We start from the raw sequence: 20,779 nt of genomic DNA on the forward strand, positions 1-20,779 counted from the left end.
TAGTAATACTCTGTAATTATGATAGCGATCAGGTTGGTATCTAAATCACAACATACTGCAGTCCATCATCCACCCATCTTTGCAAAAGGATGCCTCTCATTTTTGACAGATCTTTTTATTACCTATTTTATTTTCTTTAATGAGAATGTATCAACCAAACTAACCACAGAAATGTCACACAAATACCCTTCATGATACTCTTTGTAATATCAGGTTTTGTTTGACTTATTCCTAGACAAAATAGTTTGTGTGCTTACAACATAATTTATTGCTGTCTTGAGACATCCCCTGAGCAGAGAGATGTCAGTCCTCACATCGGTCCACATAGTTGTAGTTTTTTATGGATGTGTGTTCAGGACATGGATTGTGCAAGAAGATTAAGTACTCTTGAAGTTACTGAATGCTCTAAAGACCACAGTTTAATGCTTCTAATGTCTTTAACCAAATGTGGGATCAAAATGTTCTAAGAGTGCAGTAGTTCTGCTTCTGCGCCACTCCAGGACATTTGTGTTCTTAATATTAAAAGGTCTGGATATCATGATAGATTCAGAGCTATAAACGTCCTATTTCAGACAAAACATTTTCTCAGGGCTTTCTTGGACGTTTGAAGTAAACAAGCAGTAAATAGTTGGTGATAGCCTGGGATTTGCTAAGCTTCAAATTCCACGCCTCAAGAAACAGCTTTCATTCATTGTCCAGCTTTGTTACTTGAAACAGAAGATGTGTTTTGTGTGTAATGAATCCTTTCTTATTTAGCTAAATCTATGTCCTGTGTCTTAGAGATTGGATATGGTTTTGGATCCAGTTGGGTGATAGTACTTGAGTAAAAGACTGAAAGACTGAAAGAAATATCTAGATTTGCAGCTTGAACTTTCATCTGGCAAAGGCACCAGGACTTTAAAAAACTTTCGAAATGCAAAAAATCATGCTGTGTGTTCTAACATTAGATGCAGCAGTTAGCATAGCCTGTTTACTATATAAAGGAAAGGCTACATGTTTTTCATACATGTGAATTATTGTCTTGGATCTGTACTGTAATAACAATTATGACACTGTGTAAGAATGCTTTGTTTTTCTTCAAGCCTATAGATTGGCTTACTGTTGAGCTTCAGAGTTGCATATTAATTTGCATTTACCATACATAAAAAGATGTATTGTCTACCATAGAGGAGCAGACTGCTCTCTTTGTTGGAGAAAAGCTTGCAAAGATAGAAAGCTACAAAGCATAAACGCACAGCAAGTAGTTAAAAATAGTGTGCATTTTGTCTGTGTTTCTCATCAGTGGTAAATAACCAACTCAATTATACAGTACAGCAAACATATGGAAAAGGGTAAAAGATCTCTTGCAGTTATTGCTGTCAGCTCATTTCCTCTGTTGTGCTTATTAGAGTTCTCTCCTTAAAGATATGTTCCCAGATGTATTTCAGGCATACAGTCTTCTATGCATCTTTCCTTTATGCAATTAGCACAGAACTAGTAATGCAGAATTTATCAATATTCAAGAGATATTGCCAGATTGGTTTAGACTAAGTCATCTACTTTGAAAAAAGTTATGATAGTTTATGAGTTGTATGATGTTGCAACAATGAGGACAAACATTTGAAGTTTCCATTTTTAAGTGTTTCTGAAAATTGTCTTGACATGGTTTTGTATCTAGATGACAGTTCCATCCCAAGGAGCTGAGCTTCCTTGCCCTTTCCCCTTTCCATCCCCTTTTGTTTATATTATCTGGAAGGCAAAGTACCTATTAAGGTTTTCAGTGAGTTGATCAGAGGGTTTTATGCAGGAAGAAGATTACTGCAAGCATATAGATTTTCATTTCAAATCTCATACTGGAAATAGTCTGAGTATACATTAAATACACATTTACACAATTTGGTAGGCTAAAAATACTATCTTCTTCCCCATTCAGTTGGTATAGGATGACATTTATTTTCCTCTTTAATGTCAATAAAAAGAACAAGAATTGCAATACAGGTGTCCTCATCACTATTTTGATTTATACAGGGTCCACCCCAGTCCTTGAATAGCTCAAGATTACAAAAGTAGGTTAAGAGTCCCTCAGTCCTTCTCTGTATTCTCTGCTTGCTGTGTGGATTCTTTCAGAAGCATAGCATGAAATGTCTCTGCATGTCCATTTGAGGGGATCACGTGTGGTACAGGATGTCTGTGGGGAAGGTGAAGTAAGCAAAGGAGGGCTGCAGTTTGGCCTTTTGGCAGACAAGAGAAAGGTGAAGAGGTGCTTAGCCACACTTTGCCTGCCATTTACAGTTATTGTGACAGAGCCTGGTTGGAACCCAGAAAAACCATCTTTTCCTGAACATTTTATATATTACTGTTTCTAGGTACCAAGAATCCTTTTATGGGGTCAACCTGTCCAGTCTGCACAATGCAGCTGTGGATGAGTATTTCCAACAACCTGTTGTGGTAGGTTTATATGTCTGGGGGTAATTTTTTGCATTTTTTCCTTTCCCTATCTCATTCCCTCCACAAAATTGTACAGGTACAGTAGCCTCCTAATTTAACAGAGCTCTGTCTCTGTTCAGTAGAGATCCAGGAACTAACCCTGCAAGTGTGAACAGAACTGGTGTCAAAGGTTAACTACTATTTGTTATATGCCTGGTTTTGCTATGAATAACAGATGCCTAGAGATATGCACATATTAGGAAGCCACAGCATGTGAACAACTTCCCTCAGTGTTTCTAGTTGCTTAAACAAGTGACTTGACCTTGATTTTTCCCTTCCCATCTCTGACCCACGAAATAAAGAGAAAGCAGCCAAGCAAACAGGTTTCTGTACTATGAAACGAACTTTTAAAAATATGTAAATATCCTTATTTTATTGGTTACTTGGATCTAGCACCTGCCATTCTCCTTCATTCTTTTTAGTAAAAGTCTACAGGGTACCTATTTAGAAAGAATGTGGGAGAAATTCTTCTCACCTCTCTGGGAAAGAACCTAAACAATTCCCACCCTCCGCCGCAGTGTAGAGCTTCAGTGTAGGTGCAATGAAAAGGTTCGCTCTCAGAAATTTCACTGCAACAAATCTTGGCTAGCTTTAAGCTAACTAGTTTAAGTAGAGACAGTGTACCTGCTCTTGCATGGAGACTCTAAAACCTGCCCAGAAATCTGGAAGGACCACCAGGCAACTGATATGACCTTCTGCACTCAACTGCTTTTAATACTTGAAATGGATACGAGAATATTCTCATTTTTCTTCATAAATTTCAGCCCTATCTTTGACTATAGCATGGTCATTCTCAGTACTAGCCATTTGGTTTTCAGTTTGAGAATGCAGTAATCCATAGGACTGCAGCACATACTTGCATCCTGTGTGTTTGGCTTTGATTTCTCAGCTGAGATTCTTCCTCCCTTGAAGATCAGAAATGTGTTGCTCAATAAAAGCCACATTAAATTGTTATTTCTTTTAAAAAATCACATATCTCCTTGGCTTCCCCTTACTCTGTAGACAGATTTTAGTCCTGAGATGGGTTCACTGGGAGGGAATGTGGTACAAGCCTTTATGATCAGTTTGCTTTACTTATGAAAGAGCTTGTGAACAGTGATAGACTAGGATTAGCATATGTGATTAAAGAAAGAAATTAAGCAAAAAGTTTTCATTTGCTGACTGACTACTCTAACTTTTTTCTAGAGGGCAATCTGTATCAAGTAATTTTGCTTCCTACACTTGATAATTTGATTTTCAATTATTTCCATAGTGTCTTAATTTGGCTTACCCAACTGTGCAGTGCTGCAGAAGAGGGCATTAAAATGTGTGTAGGTTAAACCCCCCCCCCCAAAACAAAACAAACAAAACCAACCAACCAAACAAAAAAATAACGAATAATAATAAAACAACACTAAATAAACCAGCCAAATAAACCCACCATTTTTACAAGTGATCAACTTCTGGACAAATTTTATTGTTTCTAGGCTGAATAAAGCAATCTTTGATAGGTGTGTAAGCTGTCAAATATATTCAATCCTGATAATATTGCAAAATCTAACAGTGTTCTAAGGGATGCCAAAGAAATGAAACACTTAAAATAAGTTTATTGGGGTGAAGATTGATTTTTGTCTTTTTTTCCCCATTTTTCTTAAACAGAAAACAAGTTTATATGTTCACAAGACAGAATGGTAACACTTTCAACTCTTTTTTTTTCTTTTTTTTTTTTTGCCACTCCATAGGATACTTTTGACGTGAGAATTCTGATGGCTGAGACAGCGAAATACACCATTAACTTCCTAGAAGCTGTTGAGGAAGATTTACATAGGTCAGCAGATGCCAGCAACCTATTCTTTCATTTTTCTGACTGGCTGTTGGTTGTTGGTGCTCAGAGAAGGAAGCTTTGGTAGTGAACGTGAAGGAGAGAAGGTGGCTTGCCAGGATGCTTATTACAACACTCGTAATGGACCAGAGCATTCATCTGCATGACAATTTGTCTAGTATTAACAAAGAAGCCTGTTTATGAGCCTGTGAAACACCAGAGATCTGTCCACAAAATTTTCCTAGTGGAAAGGGTAAAATAGGCTCTGGAGGACAGTGTTTACTTCTTAGCATTATGTGTTGGGACACACTTAAATCTAGTTACAAAACAATTTTTGTTTTCCTGTGTAGACATCCTTAAAGACCTTATCAAATGGTGCCATCACAAGCTGCCCTGCTGAACTCTTGTACATCTTTTTTTAAAAAACATTTTCCAGTCTAACAGGAGTCAGCTGCATCTCTTTACTTCTCTTCAGAACTCCTTCAAATCTTTAGTTCTAAAGTCTTATATATAAACCAACCCACATCCCTTGTGTCCCAGAATGACAGTAGAGAAGACTCTTTCCAGGACATCTGTGAAATAAAATGTACCATACGGGAGAAATTGAGGAAGTACTTCAAGTCCTTGCAAGACACCGTCATGAGGGGAAAATATCACATACTGTCTTTGAAACTCTAAACCCTTATTGTTTGAACATTACTTACAACTAATTGTATGAAAGACATGGTCTAGTGAGAAAGAATAATTGCTCTAAGAGGGATGAAACAGCTGGAGAATGGCTTTCTAGTTTCAGCTAGCTAGCATTGACTTCCTTCAGTGGTTCTCAGAACTAACATGTTCATACCTGAATGCTGATTTTATAATATGTTTCTGCAAAACTGGATGAGATTTGGGTTCAACTACATAGCCAGTAATAGGTCTTTTGGAAGGGAAATTATTCCAGCTCTTGTTCAAGCAGCTCAGTTTTTCCTTCTGGTTCCAGTAGTAGTTCTGTTTGTCAATTTTGTAGTGGAACATTTTCCTGTTCAAAACACCATTTAAACTAAATCCACGTTCTTCACTGGGAATAGGAAATTTTCCACTGGAAACACTGAATCTCCGTATTTATAACAGCCTGCAGTGTTGCCACAAATGATGCATTAACAGTTGTGTAGTGGCATATTTGATTATACTATTGAATAAGGCACATGAAAAACTAACACCTAAATTGGTGTCATCGGTTAATTCTATTGGAACAGAGAAAAAGAGCATATCCTTTTAAATATGTGGAAAATTGAGACATAAACTGACACAAATCACAGAATGTTAGGGATTGGAAGGGACCTCAAAAGATCATCTAGTCCAATCCCCCCGCCGGAGCAGGAACACCCGGATGAGGTTACACAGGAAGGTGTCCAGGTAGGTTTTGAATGTCTCCAGAGAAGGAGACTCCACAACCTCCCTGGGCAGCCTGTTCCAGGCTCTGTCACCCTCACTGTGAAGAAGTTTCTTCTCAAATTTAAGTGGAACCTCTTGTGTTCCAGCTTGAACCCATTACCCCTTGTCTTACTGTTGGTTGTCACCGAGAAGAGTGACCCCTTCTAATACATCCCAGGATGCCATTGGCCTTCTTGGCCACAAGGGCACAGTGCTGGCTCATGGTCATCCTGCTGTCCACCAGGACCCCCAGGTCCCTTTCCCCTACGCTGCTCTCTGATAGGTCATTCCCCAACCTATACTGGAACCTGGGGTTGTTCTTACCCAGACGTAAGACTCTACACTTTCTCTTGTTATCTTTCATTAAATTTTTCCCCGCTCAACTCTCTAGCCTGTCCAGGTCTTGCTGGATGGCAGCACAGCCTTCTGGCATGTCAGCCACTCCTCCCAGCTTGGTGTCATCAGCAAACTTGCTGATAGTACACTCAATTCCCTCATCCAAGTCATTGATGAATACATTGAATAATACTGGCCCCAGAACTGACCCTTGAGGGATTCCATTAGATACAGGCCTCCAACTAGACTCCACGCCATTGACCACGACTCTCTGGCTTCTTTCCTTCAGCCAGTTCACAGTCCACCTCACTACCCAATCGTCCAGTCCACACTTCCTCAGTTTAGCCGTGAGGATGCTGTGGGAGACTATGTCAAATGCTTTACTGAAATCAAGATAGACCACATCCATCGCTCTGCCTTCATCTATCCACCTTGTTATGTCTTCATAAAAGGCTATGAGGTTGGTCAAGCATGACTTCCCCTTGGTGAAGCCATGTTGACTGCCCCTGATGACCCTCTTATCCTTGATATGTCTTAAGATGGCACCAAGGATAAGGTGTTCCATCACTTTCCCAGGGATGGAGGTGAGGCTGACTGGTCTATAGTTACCCAGGTCCTCCTTCTTGCCCTTTTTGAAGACCAGAGTGACATTTGCTTTCCTCCAGTCCTCAGGCACCTCTCCCGTTTCCCAAGACTTGGCAAAGATGATGGAGAGCGGTCCAGCAATGACTTCAGCCAGCTCCCTCAGCACCCGCGGGTGCATCCCATCTGGACCCATGGATTTATGGATGTCCAGATTGCTTAATTGCTCCCTAACCCCACCCTCATCAACCAAGGCAAACTCCTCCATTGCCCTGCCTTCCTCTGGGGCCTCAGGGGTACGGGGCTCCTCAGGACAGCCTCCGGCAGAGTAGACAGAGACAAAGAAGGCATTCAGTAATTCTGCCTTCTCTGTATCTTCTGTCACCAGGGCACCCATCCCTTTCATCACTGAGCCTACATTGCCTCTGGTGTTAGTTTTATCTGCCATGTATCTGAAGAAGCTCTTTCTGTTGTCCTTGACCCCTCTCACAAGGTTTAATCCTAAGGAGGCCTTAGCTTTCCTAGTTGCCTCCCTACATCCTCTGACAACAGCCTTGTATTCTTCCCAAGTGGCCAGCCCCTCCTTCCATGATTTGTAAACTGATCTTGAGCTTGGTAGAAGCAGTCCCTGAATGTTAACCAGCTATCTTGAGCCCCTTTACCCTCAAGCAGCCTTGCCCACGGGATTTCCCCCAGCAATTGTTTGAAAAGGCCAAAGTTGGCCCTGCTGAAGTCCAGGATTGCAATTCTGCTTGCTGTTCTGCTCCCGCCACACGAGACCCTGAACCCCACCATCTCATGGTCGCTGCAGCCAAGGAGCCCTCAGCCTTTACTGGTTCAACCTGGCACTCCTTGTTAGCGAGGACGAGATCCAGCAGCGCACCTCTCCTAGTCGGCTCCTCCACCATTTGCATCAGAAAGTTGTCATCAATGCACTGGAGGAACCTCCTGCACTGAGGCTGGCTGGCTGAGTAGTCCATCCCCCATAACAACCAGAGCCTGTGACTGTGAGGCCACACTCAGCTGCCCGTAGAAGGCCTCATCAACATCCTCACCCTGATCTGGTGGCCTGTAATAGACTCCCACAACAGTGTCACCCCTGCCAGCCTGCCCCTTAATTCTCACCCACAGACTCTCAACTTGCTCCTCAACCGCACCTGGACAGTACTCTATACATTGTAGTTGCTCTCTCACATAAAGAGCAACTCCACCACCACGCTTGGCTGGCCTGTCTTTCCTGAAAAGGACATAGCCATCCATGACCACATTCCAGTCATGTGAGCTGTCCCACCAGGTCTCTGTAATTGCCACCAGATCATAATCCCCTGACCGAACACAGGTTTCTGACTCCTCCTGCTTGTATGGAAATACATAAATTAGTACAAGGTAGGTTTCTAGTGGAATTTCCAGTATTTTTTGGAAATTACTTTGGCAACATATTGTTTTTTCTCCTGCAGAGTGGAAATCCCTTTTGTTTTCCAAATTACACAGTCTGGACTAATCCATGGCCTGGCCTTCTGGTTTGATGTGGCATTTATAGGATCGCTGTAAGTACTTTTTCCTATGAAATACTAACTACAGGGGAAAAAATTGCGTCTTTCATACAAAGTGTGCCAGAATTAGACCTTTATCTGGTGCTGACCTTGTTTGTAGTGTAATTCCTTTGTATTCAAGAAATGATGCCTTCTAGAGGTGATAAGAAGTGTGACAACCTAGTGCTAGCAGTATGACTAGATGGTGGTGATCTTGCTTTCAGTTGACTGGGGTGCACATTATCTCTGGTAGACCACATCCAGGAATTATTGAGGATCAAAATGCACTGTTCTGCACAACACTGATTCTTTGTAGTATTATATACCTTTCTGGTTTATATCGTAAGTAAAGCAGCAGCATTTGAACGTAAATTGGATTTCCCTATTTGGGCTGGTCTTGTTTGTGGGCAAAAAGGAAGGCAGGTTCCAAGTTCTAGATAACAAAATGAAAATGGAGAAAATTTCACCAAGCTTGGGAAAATTTTTCACTGCAGCACCAGGCATTTATTTCAAAATTGGGACATGAGGTGGAATTCAGATGAACTTGCTCAGGTAGTCAATACATTGATTTCAGGTATCTATATTTAGCACTTAGATAGGATTTGTTGATTTCCCAGTTAAATTGCTGTCGTTTTAGATGAGGTGATGTTTTTCAATAAAATGTAAAATGCACTTCTATTTATTTGTTTTGACAAATGCCTTTTATTAGCTTTTGAAATGAGGATTGACAAGAATTCAGAATAGTATATCCATTAAAAGAAAATTGACATATGTGCATTTTTATTTACTTTAACAGCTAATAGTAAAGTTTTTAATCTTAAAAAAGGAACCAGAAACTCCACATCAGTTAAAACAGTAGAGAAAATTGCAGGCTTGTAGGAACTGACTGAAGTCCTCTGCTGAGAAGGTCTCCATTTTGGAGCAGGCAATTGCTTCACCAGCAGCTCTTTCATGTTTCTACAAGTCTGCAGGTTGTCTTAGCACTTGGAATCTCAGTGGATCAGGCTCAAGGTATTACTTGTGCTACCCCATTCTTCGCACCTTCAGCCCCTTTCTATATATTATGGAAATACCTCTTGCAAGTGAAAACTAGGACCTTCTTGGGGAGCGTTGTCTGGAGGATGAAACTACCATTGTGAAGAATCACATTGCCACATTCAGGACAAATGTTTGTTTCCTGTAATTTCTTGAAATTGTCTGAGTGGAATTAGTATTCTCTGTCCTGGAAGTGTGGAAAGAAGAGACGATAGGAGTCTGAAGTCTCTTTTTTGAATCTCCATGATTGGCTCAGGCACACAGATCTGTTGGTGACAGTCATAGTGTAGATAAAGAAAGAAAATGAGGCATATTGTCTTGATCTCCCAACATAAAGTAGAATCACTCTCTCAGTTCACTTGAAGGCAGTTTAAGGTTTATTTTGTGCAGTGGAGGGCTCACAAACATAAAGACCTAACAACTTAAAATTGTTTCTGAAAGGAAAAGACAGGAGAGAAAGTCTAGATAGTTTTTCTCATTTGTTTTAGGGTAACCGTTTGGTTGTCCACTGCACCGACAGAACCCCCCACTCACTGGTATCAAGTACGCTGCCTTCTTCAGACGCCTCTCTTTGCTAAAGAGGGGGAAACGCTCTCAGGGAAAGTCTTATTTGTTGCCAATAAGCGGTAAGTGTAAAAGCTTCTCAAGCAGGTTTTCTAGTGTGGCTGTTCTTGTTAGAGGTACCCAAAAGACACCGGTTAATTTTGGGTACACTTGTGCTAACATTTGTTATTTCTGGTAGCCTTACCAATTCACATGGCATCACTGACACAGTTACACAGACACTGTTGAGGAAAAAATTCTTCATGGAAAGGGTTGTCAGGTATTGGAACAGGCTGCCCAGGGAAGTGGTGGAGTCACCATACCTGCAGGTGTTGAAAGGTTTTTAGATTAGGTTCTTAGGGACATGGTTTAGTGCTAGAGTTAGGTTATGGTTGGACTTGATGATCCTGAGGGTCTCTTCCAACTGAAATGATTCTATGATTCTATGACCTTGTGAGACTGCTTACCAAAATGTCTCCATGTTCCTTGTCTTACACCTTCTCCTTAACCACCTGTCACATCCTGCCCTCGCTCACAGTGCTACTAGCAGCTTTTTGTCAGCTTTCCAGTCTGCTGTCTTTAACCCACAGGTTCTCAGGTCATATCCAGTGATTTTCCACACCTTGTTCTGGTAGTGTAACCTCTGGCCATGTCTTTGTCAGCAGCCTGGTTGTTTGCCTGAAGGTCCAACATCCTTTGTCTCTCAACAAGTCCTGTGCAGAGACAAGGAGAAGCAGGGTTGATGCCAAATCCATTACGTTTTTTAATTCTGAAATTTAATCCTCATAGAAGCACTACCCTGTTTAAGAAAAGTGCTTTTTCCCTGTTGTCCTGCCACTGAGGCTGATGCAGATAGCTACTTTTGGAATGGCGTATTTCCTCACTAAACTTCTCTGCTGTTCCTGCTGCCAGTCAAATGTTTGGTAACTCCATTCCTATGCCTTATTTTGAAAACAGTCCTCAAGTGACTGGGTCACAGAAGTTGCGTCTTGGTTTGCTTATGGGTATGTGTAGTTTTAACAGAAACGAAAGCCTTCTCACTGTAGGAAGGTGAATTTTTGCTTTTTTTGAGGGGGGCAAGAAGGAGGGGGGGAAACACACTGACCAGTCAGGTGATTCCAGTGACACCAATGCTGTCAGTAATACTTCCAGAGCTCTTTAATCACACCAGCAACAAATACTTGATTTGGCATTTGTCAGGTTTCCAGATCTTCTGCTTAGAAACTCCTCATGGAGAAAATAAATAATACAGATCTTGATATGTCTCTTTAAAACAGAAAATGTATTGATATTTTAATATATTAAAAAGAACACTGTATACCACAAAGTGATCCCACAGCCACTGCTGTTAATACTTGAATATGTAAGGCATATCTACAATGGAGCATGGCTCAGCGACACCTGAGCTAGCGACCCTGCCAGACTGAGAATGTGAAGCACTTGAACCATCTCCTAGCACTGAGCTAACAAGTCTTGCCACAAAGCTGATCTGCTTTTGGGATCAACACAGCACCTCTGTTCTGTGCAAGAGGAACTTTGCTTGTTATATTAAGTGGTTGTTATTCTGACAGTCGCTACACTGGTATTTTTTTCACACAAGATGTTATAGCTGGTTTAGTTCCATTACCTCTTTTTTATATTTCTCTTTCTGATGCAGACAAAGTTATGATATTCAGATTGTGGCTATGGTGGACCAGACAGGATGTAAATCTGGTAACATTCTTGATTTAAAGAATCCAATTTTTAGGTAAGAAATGCTTTTGACTAAAATAACCATTGTAGACTGGTAACAAGTTTCTGACCTCTTACAGTGTACTTTTATTTCTACAGGTATGAGGGGATCATTGTTTTGCATTAGCAGTAGTTGCTTATATAAGGCAATAGGCAATACTCTGTTGAGGCTGTGTGACAAAGAGCAAAAGAAAAAAGATTTATTTAAGATCTCTAATGATTTAGTGCTGTGACAAAACAGTAGACATTTACTTGCTTGAACTAATGTATACTTAAAATCTTTTGCTCTTTCCTGTTATGTGATGTGCATCATTGTGAATCAAGGAATCAGCAATATGCTGAGATGCACTCTGCTAAGTACGTAAATTGCTCTTACTATTTGACATGAAGGACCTGTCCTTTCTGCATTAAACGTGAGGGGAGGAAAAAAACCTACCTGCTGCAATCCTTTCCAACCAAGCAGAGACCTTCATTGGGCGTTGCTACAGCACCGTATTTTGGGAAGAGCTGTCAATTACAGATTGGAACAAGCAGGAGGAAGGAGCCATCAGCTTTTCCAAAGGAGAAATCCAGGCTGGCTATGTTCTGTTCTCATTCTTATGCTGTATTTGGTACAAAAATAGGCTAATACTGCTGGTGAAATTTATATTTTCCAGAGGTATACATGCAAAATGCTTCCCTTGTTCACTTTGTGCTTCCTGTTTCCTATTTTTTTAACTTAGACCTATATGAGAATTCCACAGTAATCCTATAAAACAAGAATATCCATTGTGTCTGATGAAAATTAACTAATTTTCATCTGTACATCAAATGTGCAACACATAAATTCTTTTGGCCTTAGAATGGGGACCTTTTGATTTAATTCATAAAATGTTTTTGTAATAAAGACTGTTCACGGAAGATTGCAATAATTGTAAATAAAATAATGCACTGGAAAATATTAATTTTCTCAGATTTGAACTGTGACATGGACAGTGTCTAGCTTGCTTATGTTTTTGGTTTGGCTAATGCCAGTTTCAAATCTAAAAGCTTTTTGTGAGAATGATTATGAGTAAGTTTACTGGTCTTCTAAAATCTCTGCACTTACTCTTAGCATGTATTGCATAAATATGAGTGACTTTTCAAAGAGGGTATAAGTCTACTCATTTAGAAGCGCAAGCAGCTTTTGTTAAAATAGTTTTTAACCTACATAAAATGTAGAAATCACTTTTGGAATACTATCACCCATCTGCAAGAAAGCAGGGGGGGAATGGTCAAGTTGTGTGTTACACAGAGAAGTACTTTAGGTTATATGAAGCAGCATTCTAGTTTGGAAATTGAATGTAAGAATGTCACTGTGTGATTTCATGGTTGCTAGCCAGTTTGCCATATTGAATTTGATAATTTAGACGGCTGTTATTTTATACATTAATTCACAGAGTGCTCGGTTGTGAAATCCTGCCATAACACACTAACCTTATTTAATAGGCTTCCTCTGTGAGGTTAGGATTTTTTGTTGTTGTTTACTGATCCTTTTCCATTCTGTCCCTGCCTTCCCATAGCAATTACCAGAACTCTAAAAGAGTTGAAAATCAAAGGCAAAGAATACTTCCCTAAATAAAAATGCTTATTTATAAACATGAGGTAACTTTCAAAGTGTTCGTAAGTGGGACATTATGCCAACACATGCAGCCTAGTTCTCTTCTACATCACTGCTTCACAGAGTCCCTGATACAAATATTTATCTCTGTACCACAGGGATGGATAGCGGGGAAGGGGCAATTCTGGTGGACATTTATTCTTATTTAAAACAACTCTACACTAATTCTATAGCATAAGGTAAAAAAAAAAAAAAAAAAAAAAAAAAAAGACTACACTGGGAAGCCTTTCATTTCTGTGAAGGCAATGGCCTGAGCTGCTATATATAAAAGCGAAAGAAAGCCTCGGCCTTTGTAAAATACGCTACAGTGGATTTCGTAGCATTTTACACTTGCTTGCACAGCTGCAAGTCTAAATGAAAAAGACAATTTAAATTTGAAATCACGCTGCATTTAATAAAACCAGTAATAGCAATGGGACTGATTTCTTAGCTTTATTCCAAGGAGACTTATCTGACATACATTAGGTGAGTGCTTACACCACTTTCTATTTCATAGAAGTTATTAAATATCAAGAAGCTGTCAATTGTTTTTATTCCAGAGTAGAGTAAGTTACATTAGAATTTATTAAATCTGCTTAGTTCAGCTAGTGCTGTAAGCTATTGAAGAACTGTATATTTTATTATAACTATTTTATTCTTTCATCTCTTTTTAGGTATGCCTAGACTATATTGTAGTATGGCATCTGAAAACAGAAGTGAGATTCTCACCAAGCTGAGGTGTTAATCTTCTATCTCTCCAGAGAACTATGTTAAATACTTCAATTTTCTCTCAGTGAACTCATTAATTTAGTTAATTTTAGAGACACAAACCTAAAGTCATCTTGCATATACTTTGCAAATGTTCTGAGATTTCTCTATACCTATAGAAGTGTAAGAGGACACGTTTGTAAATAACTCCCAGCATAGTGTGATGATATGGTATGTGTGACTTTCACTTTTTCTGTAGGTCTCTGAGAAGTATTGATAGTCCAAGGTATACAAAGCAGTATTTTTGGCTTGGGTACCTAGCAAATGAAGAAGACTAGAGAGTTGTAGCACAGATTTTAATGAGATCTCTCTCCAGACAATGTTACCCATAAAGACCACGAAGTGACATTTATAGAATAAGTTTCTGTCATTCAAAGCATAAGTCTTAAGCTGAATTAATGAGCTGGAGTCACATCAGAAATGTATACATCATTTCACTACCAAAACCATAACTGCAGTGATACCTCGAGCAACACATAATCAGCCTTCCACAGAGGGGCAAAGGCTGGTTTGAATGAAAAGCCCCATGAAAACTGATCCTTCCCTCAGGAAGTTACACACCACTTTTGATCAAAAGACCAGCTAAGGACACCTGCTGGGAGTAACTGAGAAACAGGTGTAGTTTATGAGGTTTTTCTCCAAGTCAACAGCCATTTGCAGCTATTTAAACATAGTGGAAGGAGACTGTGGAAAGTAGTCCCTAAAATTGTGAAGCTGGTAGAAATAACATGAATATGAAACCATTGAAGTGTCAGAAAATTATTGCCTTGTTATTTCCAGTAGCATTTAATACAGCAGGTGAGAGACTTCTAGTATAAAAATGTAGATTGCACAATAAAAGACTGTTTTGTTACACAAATATATAATATTTATTTAAAAATTGTATTTAATGTGGGTTGCTGCCTCAGAAATTACCATTCTAACCTGTACAAGCAATGTAATGAGATTTCTGATGCAATGTCTGATGGCTGGGCATCTATCCTTCCTAGATTTAGTCTGTACAATGGTTGGTGGCTTTATATGAGAGAAAAAACCAAATCCTGGAATGTCTAAATCCAAATACCAGGCAGCTGCAGTTCAGAGTTTTATAGAGTTTGGCAGGCTTTCCTCAGCAATTATGAAAGGCGTGTATGAAATTTGAATCTGAATTCAGCTTATAGATTTGTAATGTCTCCTCTTGACCTGCATGTCTGCCTGGATCTCTCATTTCAGTCTCAAACCTCTTCTAAAAAGTATCTGTAATATCAAAGACTACTATTTTCTGTAGGGACAAACCTTACATTATGAACTTCATGTGGCAACTTCAATTCTTTTTAAGGAAGAAAGTACATAAAGAGGAGGAAAAACAACAGCAGCAGACAACAGAGTCAGGTTGTGCATCTTATTTTATTTCCAGAGCAAAAGGTGTATGTATCTAATAGCTGCACCTTCAATATGTATAGAAAAGATTGTTTCCTTACACACTAACAAGTATAAAGAATATTTCACAGTGATTGCTACTTTGAAATTATTTGGATGATCCAGGACTGGTGTTTATATTTCTCTGTACTTCAGGAATTCACTTTATTCCAGATTGTATGCTAAAACCAAAGAGAAGATTGAAATCAGACACTGTACCATTTGCAGTATGAAATAAGGTCCTGTGACTGTCTTCATTTCCTTATCATTTAACATTTTCTTCTTCTTTCCTGCTTTGAAACAGTCTCTCAAGGACTACAATGTACTGGTTTCACCTTACAGGACTTTCTGGGTATACACATGAGAATATAGTTGTAAAGTATTTTCGAAAAATCATGTCAATGAAAATATTTTCTTGAAAAAAATGCTGGTGTTTTGTTTTGATTTTTTATAAAGGCAACATCACTGAATCCTAGAGAATGTAGGAAAACTAAAGCAGAACAGTAGCGATGCTAGAGCAAACAGTGATGATGTAGTTTTATAACGTAAGACTCTTGAACAGATTTGACCACATCATAAAACACAGCGTTTCCTCATTTATAGTTCAAGAGGCTATAATAATCCATCTGAAAAGTGATACATTGCCTTGCATCCAGTAGACTCAAAAACCACAGTAGGAAAGACAATGAATATCATATTAAGGAGCTATAAATTTTCATGCTTTGTTGTATCCGTGGTAATTTAGAAGATTAATCTTCAAGAAAGAAGTGCTTTTAACAGCTTATTTTTCAACACTTGCTTATGGTTATTTTCTTTTGCCATCACCCCAGAGAGATGCATTTAAAGTTTTGTAAGCAGTCATATATATGTGGTGATTAATGATAAATTGCATTTTCACTAGTAAAGACTCCCATTTTGAATGTCTATCTCTATGAACTCTCCCATCTGAACTGATTATTAGAATATTCTTTCCTTAAGAACAGTATAGGAATTCTATTTGGTTACTATTACTATAGTGGTTGCTAGAAGTAGTGATTTACAGCATACCCTGTGGACTAGACCCAGAGAAATCTTCGTGATAACAATTCTTCATACTTATGACAACTATGTCATCCAAAAGCAATCTTGATGCATCTGGATCTAAGTGCAGTAAAACACAATGAAATTGGTGTTAATTTGCTTAGCTAAGTTTCTACAAGTTGTGCTTTTTTCTCAAGATGCAAAAAAGCAAGCAACAGAGTGGGGAAGAAAAAGGTATTTAGAGGTTGGAAAACAGTCTCCAGGTGGTTTGCATTTTATTCTACCTTCAGCTTTGGCACGTGGTATACAGGGTTTCACTCTTCTTGATTAGATAACCCACATATTGACAATTCTGCACTGATCAAAGTTGGCAGCTAAAACTGGGGAAAGATACACTGTCAAGATGCAGATGAAGAGTTGGTAGAATGGAAGTCAGCAGTTCAACTGGAGACTGCAGGCAGAAAAATTCATTTATTGCTGGAAGCAACCATGAGGGTATCAAATACCCGAGACTAACTGTTTAGGTTCAGCTCACCAGGTTTGACCCACACTGATTTTAGTGACATTCAGATGCACATGTTTACAGAAGAAAAAGAAACTAATGTAAAGTGAAGAAAACCGCAGACAAAGGAGAGGAAAGTACAAAAATGTCTTTCTTGAAGTGGCTGTCTCCCTAGGTTGGCCAGCTTTCAGGCACGCCATCTTACAACATTGCTGGGCCTTCGGCCTGATTTTGCTGGAACTTCAGCCTAATTTACAGGAGGCTTTAGATGTCCCTTAGCTAACTGGTCAGTCACTAACCAGAAATCCAGTGGACCATAATTCAAATCTCCTGTGAACAAAGCATTGCTCAATAGTACTGGAACTTACAGTAATAGATCTTATGTTTATTGGCCTCTGAACAACAACCAGCATTCAGGTTTCACTTCAGATCACTGCCTTTCATTTGAGTTTGGTGACCAATAGACATTTCTGAGTATCTGTGAAGATACTCATAGCAATCTTTAGTCTTCTTCACTAACTAACACTTCTTCAGTGGTGGAAGGAGAAGCTGAAACTTTAGTTTCATGGGTGGCTTTCTATGCTTACGTGCTACAGCTAACATGATCCTCTAATGTACATTAATCCAGTAGCACTCATGTAAGTAGTAAAAGAGGATGGTACCTCAGAACACGCTTGAGTTCAGGAAATAGCACAGAACTAAAACAATACTTTGAAAAAAATCACGATCACCCAAAATCCCAACAGTACAAGTTTTCTTTTGCTAATATATGAGATAATTGGTAAGTGTATACTGAGAGCAGGAACATGGGATCCAGTTTTGCTAGAATTCAGGTGGAATTTCCAAAGCATTTAAAGTGAATAGTGCCTTCCCAAGATCTGCTAGGAACACAGGCCTTGGTCTGGCAAACCTGTAGATCAAAGAGCACTTACAGCCTTCATATGAAAAACAATACAAGAGAAAAAGGCCCACCTTCACTCACAACATTCAACTATAATGCTGGATTTCAGAGGATATCAGAAACTCTTCCATGAACAGCAATGCCAGGACATGCACATTAAGAATCTTGTTCTTTGCCACACTCCATCCACCTCTGAAATAGTGAGCTAAGAAATGAGAAAAAAAGACTCTGCAGCTGAGTGTTTTGAATCAACTTTGGAAACAGGGAAATAGAATTCACTTCAGATGTCATGTGGACAGCAGTTTTATTTCACAAGAAACAACAGCAAGCATATCAAGATGCTCAGGAAGCCTGCCCTCTATTTTGCTGAACATGTGGCCAAATTACTTTCACTCTGTCACTTCTGCCAGGTATCAGTGAGGGTATCAAATACTTTGGAAAATGACTGGAACTTCCGTCCTCTATCCCTGACTGAATTCACCAAAGCTCTCCTCGAGCTGGAAGCCAGTTCCAGAAACGTGCTGCATCAGGGACTGGCCCTAAGTGCAAGTCAGCTAGCACTGCTTCTGGTACTACTGTAACAAATCCATTCCACAGAGAAATCAGAATGACTGAGGATGCACTGTGTGAAAGACAAAAAGGCTATACGCACTTCATGATGATCTTATCCAGCCTATGACTATTCAGTGACACATGCTCTTGGAATTCTTACTGCTCATTTTTGCTGCCCAAACAGCATGATCCTTCTTTTTGTTTTGTTTTGTTTGGTTTCGTTTTTTTTTTTAAAGTTGTCGGAACCACATTTTCAAAGGTATCCAAAAACATGCTTGGGATACCAAGTTGGATACCCAATGCTGAAGGAGTGACACACAATTATGTGAGCACGACACAATTTCAAAGAATCTGAAAGTAAATCTGGATCTTGAGATGAGGCTTTCACTAGAGAGACAGACTGCTAATACTGAATTTCAACATTACATATCTTGTTCACAAACTACAAATGCACTTTTCTGAATTTTTGTATTTTGGTTTCTTTAATATCTCCATGGAATAAAAACAGCATCCAGGAGAGAGATAAAACAAATATAAAAAATAGACATTAAAATATCTGTGCTGGCACACAACTCTGAACACACTTGGGAATATACTGGAGACGTGATTAGGTCAAGAACTATGTTCTACAATTACAGCCTGTTTTAAGGTACTGGAAGATCTTTAAGAAACCCTTAATTATTTTTTATCAAAGTTAGATGCTTGGACATGTAAGCTGCTAGATTTTAAATGTCTGGCTGTCAGTCAAAAATTTCATTGGTTTATTCTCTGTGAGATGTTTGCATTATATCAAACAAGCTGAATATGGCAATATATTTTTTAATGTTTTAACTGGATGTCGTCTTAATTCTTAAAAAGAAAACACACACACAAAAAAGGAAAATCTAATTAGTGTGGACAATAGACTTATCTCAAGTATCTACAGAGGCTGTTCCCAACATTGGGGCTGCAAAAGCATGCAATCTTGTGATATTACGCCCTTTCAGCCAAGCTTCAAAATGCACACTCTCCCTCCCCCCTTTTAAAACACATGCTTTTCATGTAATTTTGACAGACACGATCTCAACATTTCAAGGAGTGAGAAAACTAAGCACCATAATCCTGTTCCCTGTATCACCTATGCCTGTTCTATTTTGTTAGTCACTGCCAAGTGCTTCCCAGGAGACAAATACAAGAAAAACAATATTATCACCAGCTGTACTGAAGAAAAAGCTTTATTCCACCAAATAATTTCCCTCTACATCACTTCTGTACTCAAATGTATTACAGGAGGTATTACAGAAGTATTTACTATGCTCTGACTTAGTGTCGTTGCTAGTGTAATCACACAAACCTAATAATTACCACATTTATGATTACGGATCCCCTTTCCATTTGGAAGCGGTGACTTTATTGAAACACCTGGATGTGAAAAAACGCTTCTTCCATGAACCGTTCCACCTGGCATTCTCCTGCATCAGCGCGACTTAATCTCTACCGCGGTACGCTGCCTTATTTTTAAGTTAGTATTTTACTTGTGCAGGGCACTGGGCAGACTGGGCTCCGGACGGCAGGCAGGGAGGCCGGAGGGGAGGCAGAAGGCAAAGGCAGGAGCACAGGGAAGGCACAGCAGGCCATCACAAAGTGATGCCATGACAGAATGAAATAACAGTAGGAAAAGGCCCCATGAGTGTGTATTTTTACACCGCTGTGTACAACTGAACAATGCTGAGTATGTGGCAGTGTAATTATTGAACCAAGATTGCACATATTTTCTTTGCCTGGATTCTGCTAATAGTTACTATGGAAATGTAAATTAAAGAATTGGCAATGTGTTGAGCTATAAATACACCTGTAGATGTCGTCTGCCGTGCCCAATTTTTAAAGCAAAAGAATTTTGCATTAGATGTAAATGCAAGAAAAGTTTGCCTGAAACACAAGAGACCTCCTGTCATCTTTACAGCCCTGCTCTCTAGAGAGCACTCCCAGACCTGAGTGAGAAGATATGCTGATTTCGGAAGAAGAAACAGTAGTAGACGAGTGTTTCGTAATTGTTTTGGAGGGAAAGAGGAAGAAAACTGATTGAAGAAAGCTCTTTATGTTGACAACACAGAACTCGAGAAATGGCTGCAGTGCAGTCACTGCAAACCCACTTGCTTTACAAACAAAATATGTTACAGATTCTAATTACAAAAACAAAAATACATGCTTCAACATACAGTCAGAATTTCTCTATTTTGCTAAGTCTTGAAACTGACGAGGATTATTTCTGAAATACTAGTTATTCAGCACACACAACTGCTACTGTAGATTTCAAAAATAAAATATTTATAAGTGTGTTTGATATTGTGTTCTGGCTCAAGATACCTATCTGTCCAACACCGCACTATGACGTATATGGAAAGCGGTCTTAGGAAAAACATGTTCCTATCTAGGCTTGTTCTTGCCAATAGTGAGATTAATCAAAACAAGCACCACTTGCTATCTAATTTGCTAATTTTCTTAAAGGGAGACACGCACGCCGCGGGGAGGCTGCACGAACGGGACCCGCGGCGGGAGGACGCTTTACGGCACGCTGCTTCGGCACTGTCGCGCGGCA

General features: G+C 39.4%; 1 protein-coding gene across 1 annotated transcript in view; it reads left to right on the plus strand.

Annotated features, from left to right (window-relative positions):
* Window positions 1-11,462, plus strand: part of LOC136002198 (histone-arginine methyltransferase CARM1-like) — a 54,296-nt gene extending 42,834 nt beyond the window's left edge. Inside the window, exons 8-12 of the mRNA XM_065657040.1 lie at window positions 2,346-2,427; window positions 4,188-4,273; window positions 8,059-8,148; window positions 9,657-9,794; window positions 11,369-11,462. Of these exons, the coding sequence (XP_065513112.1) occupies window positions 2,346-2,427; window positions 4,188-4,273; window positions 8,059-8,148; window positions 9,657-9,794; window positions 11,369-11,462 (490 nt within the window). The remainder of the gene's footprint in view (window positions 1-2,345; window positions 2,428-4,187; window positions 4,274-8,058; window positions 8,149-9,656; window positions 9,795-11,368) is intronic.
* The last annotated feature ends 9,317 nt before the right edge of the window (window positions 11,463-20,779 follow it).

The sequence above is a fragment of the Caloenas nicobarica genome, chromosome Z, assembly GCF_036013445.1.
Source record: "Caloenas nicobarica isolate bCalNic1 chromosome Z, bCalNic1.hap1, whole genome shotgun sequence".
NCBI classification, from domain to species: domain Eukaryota; kingdom Metazoa; phylum Chordata; class Aves; order Columbiformes; family Columbidae; genus Caloenas; species Caloenas nicobarica.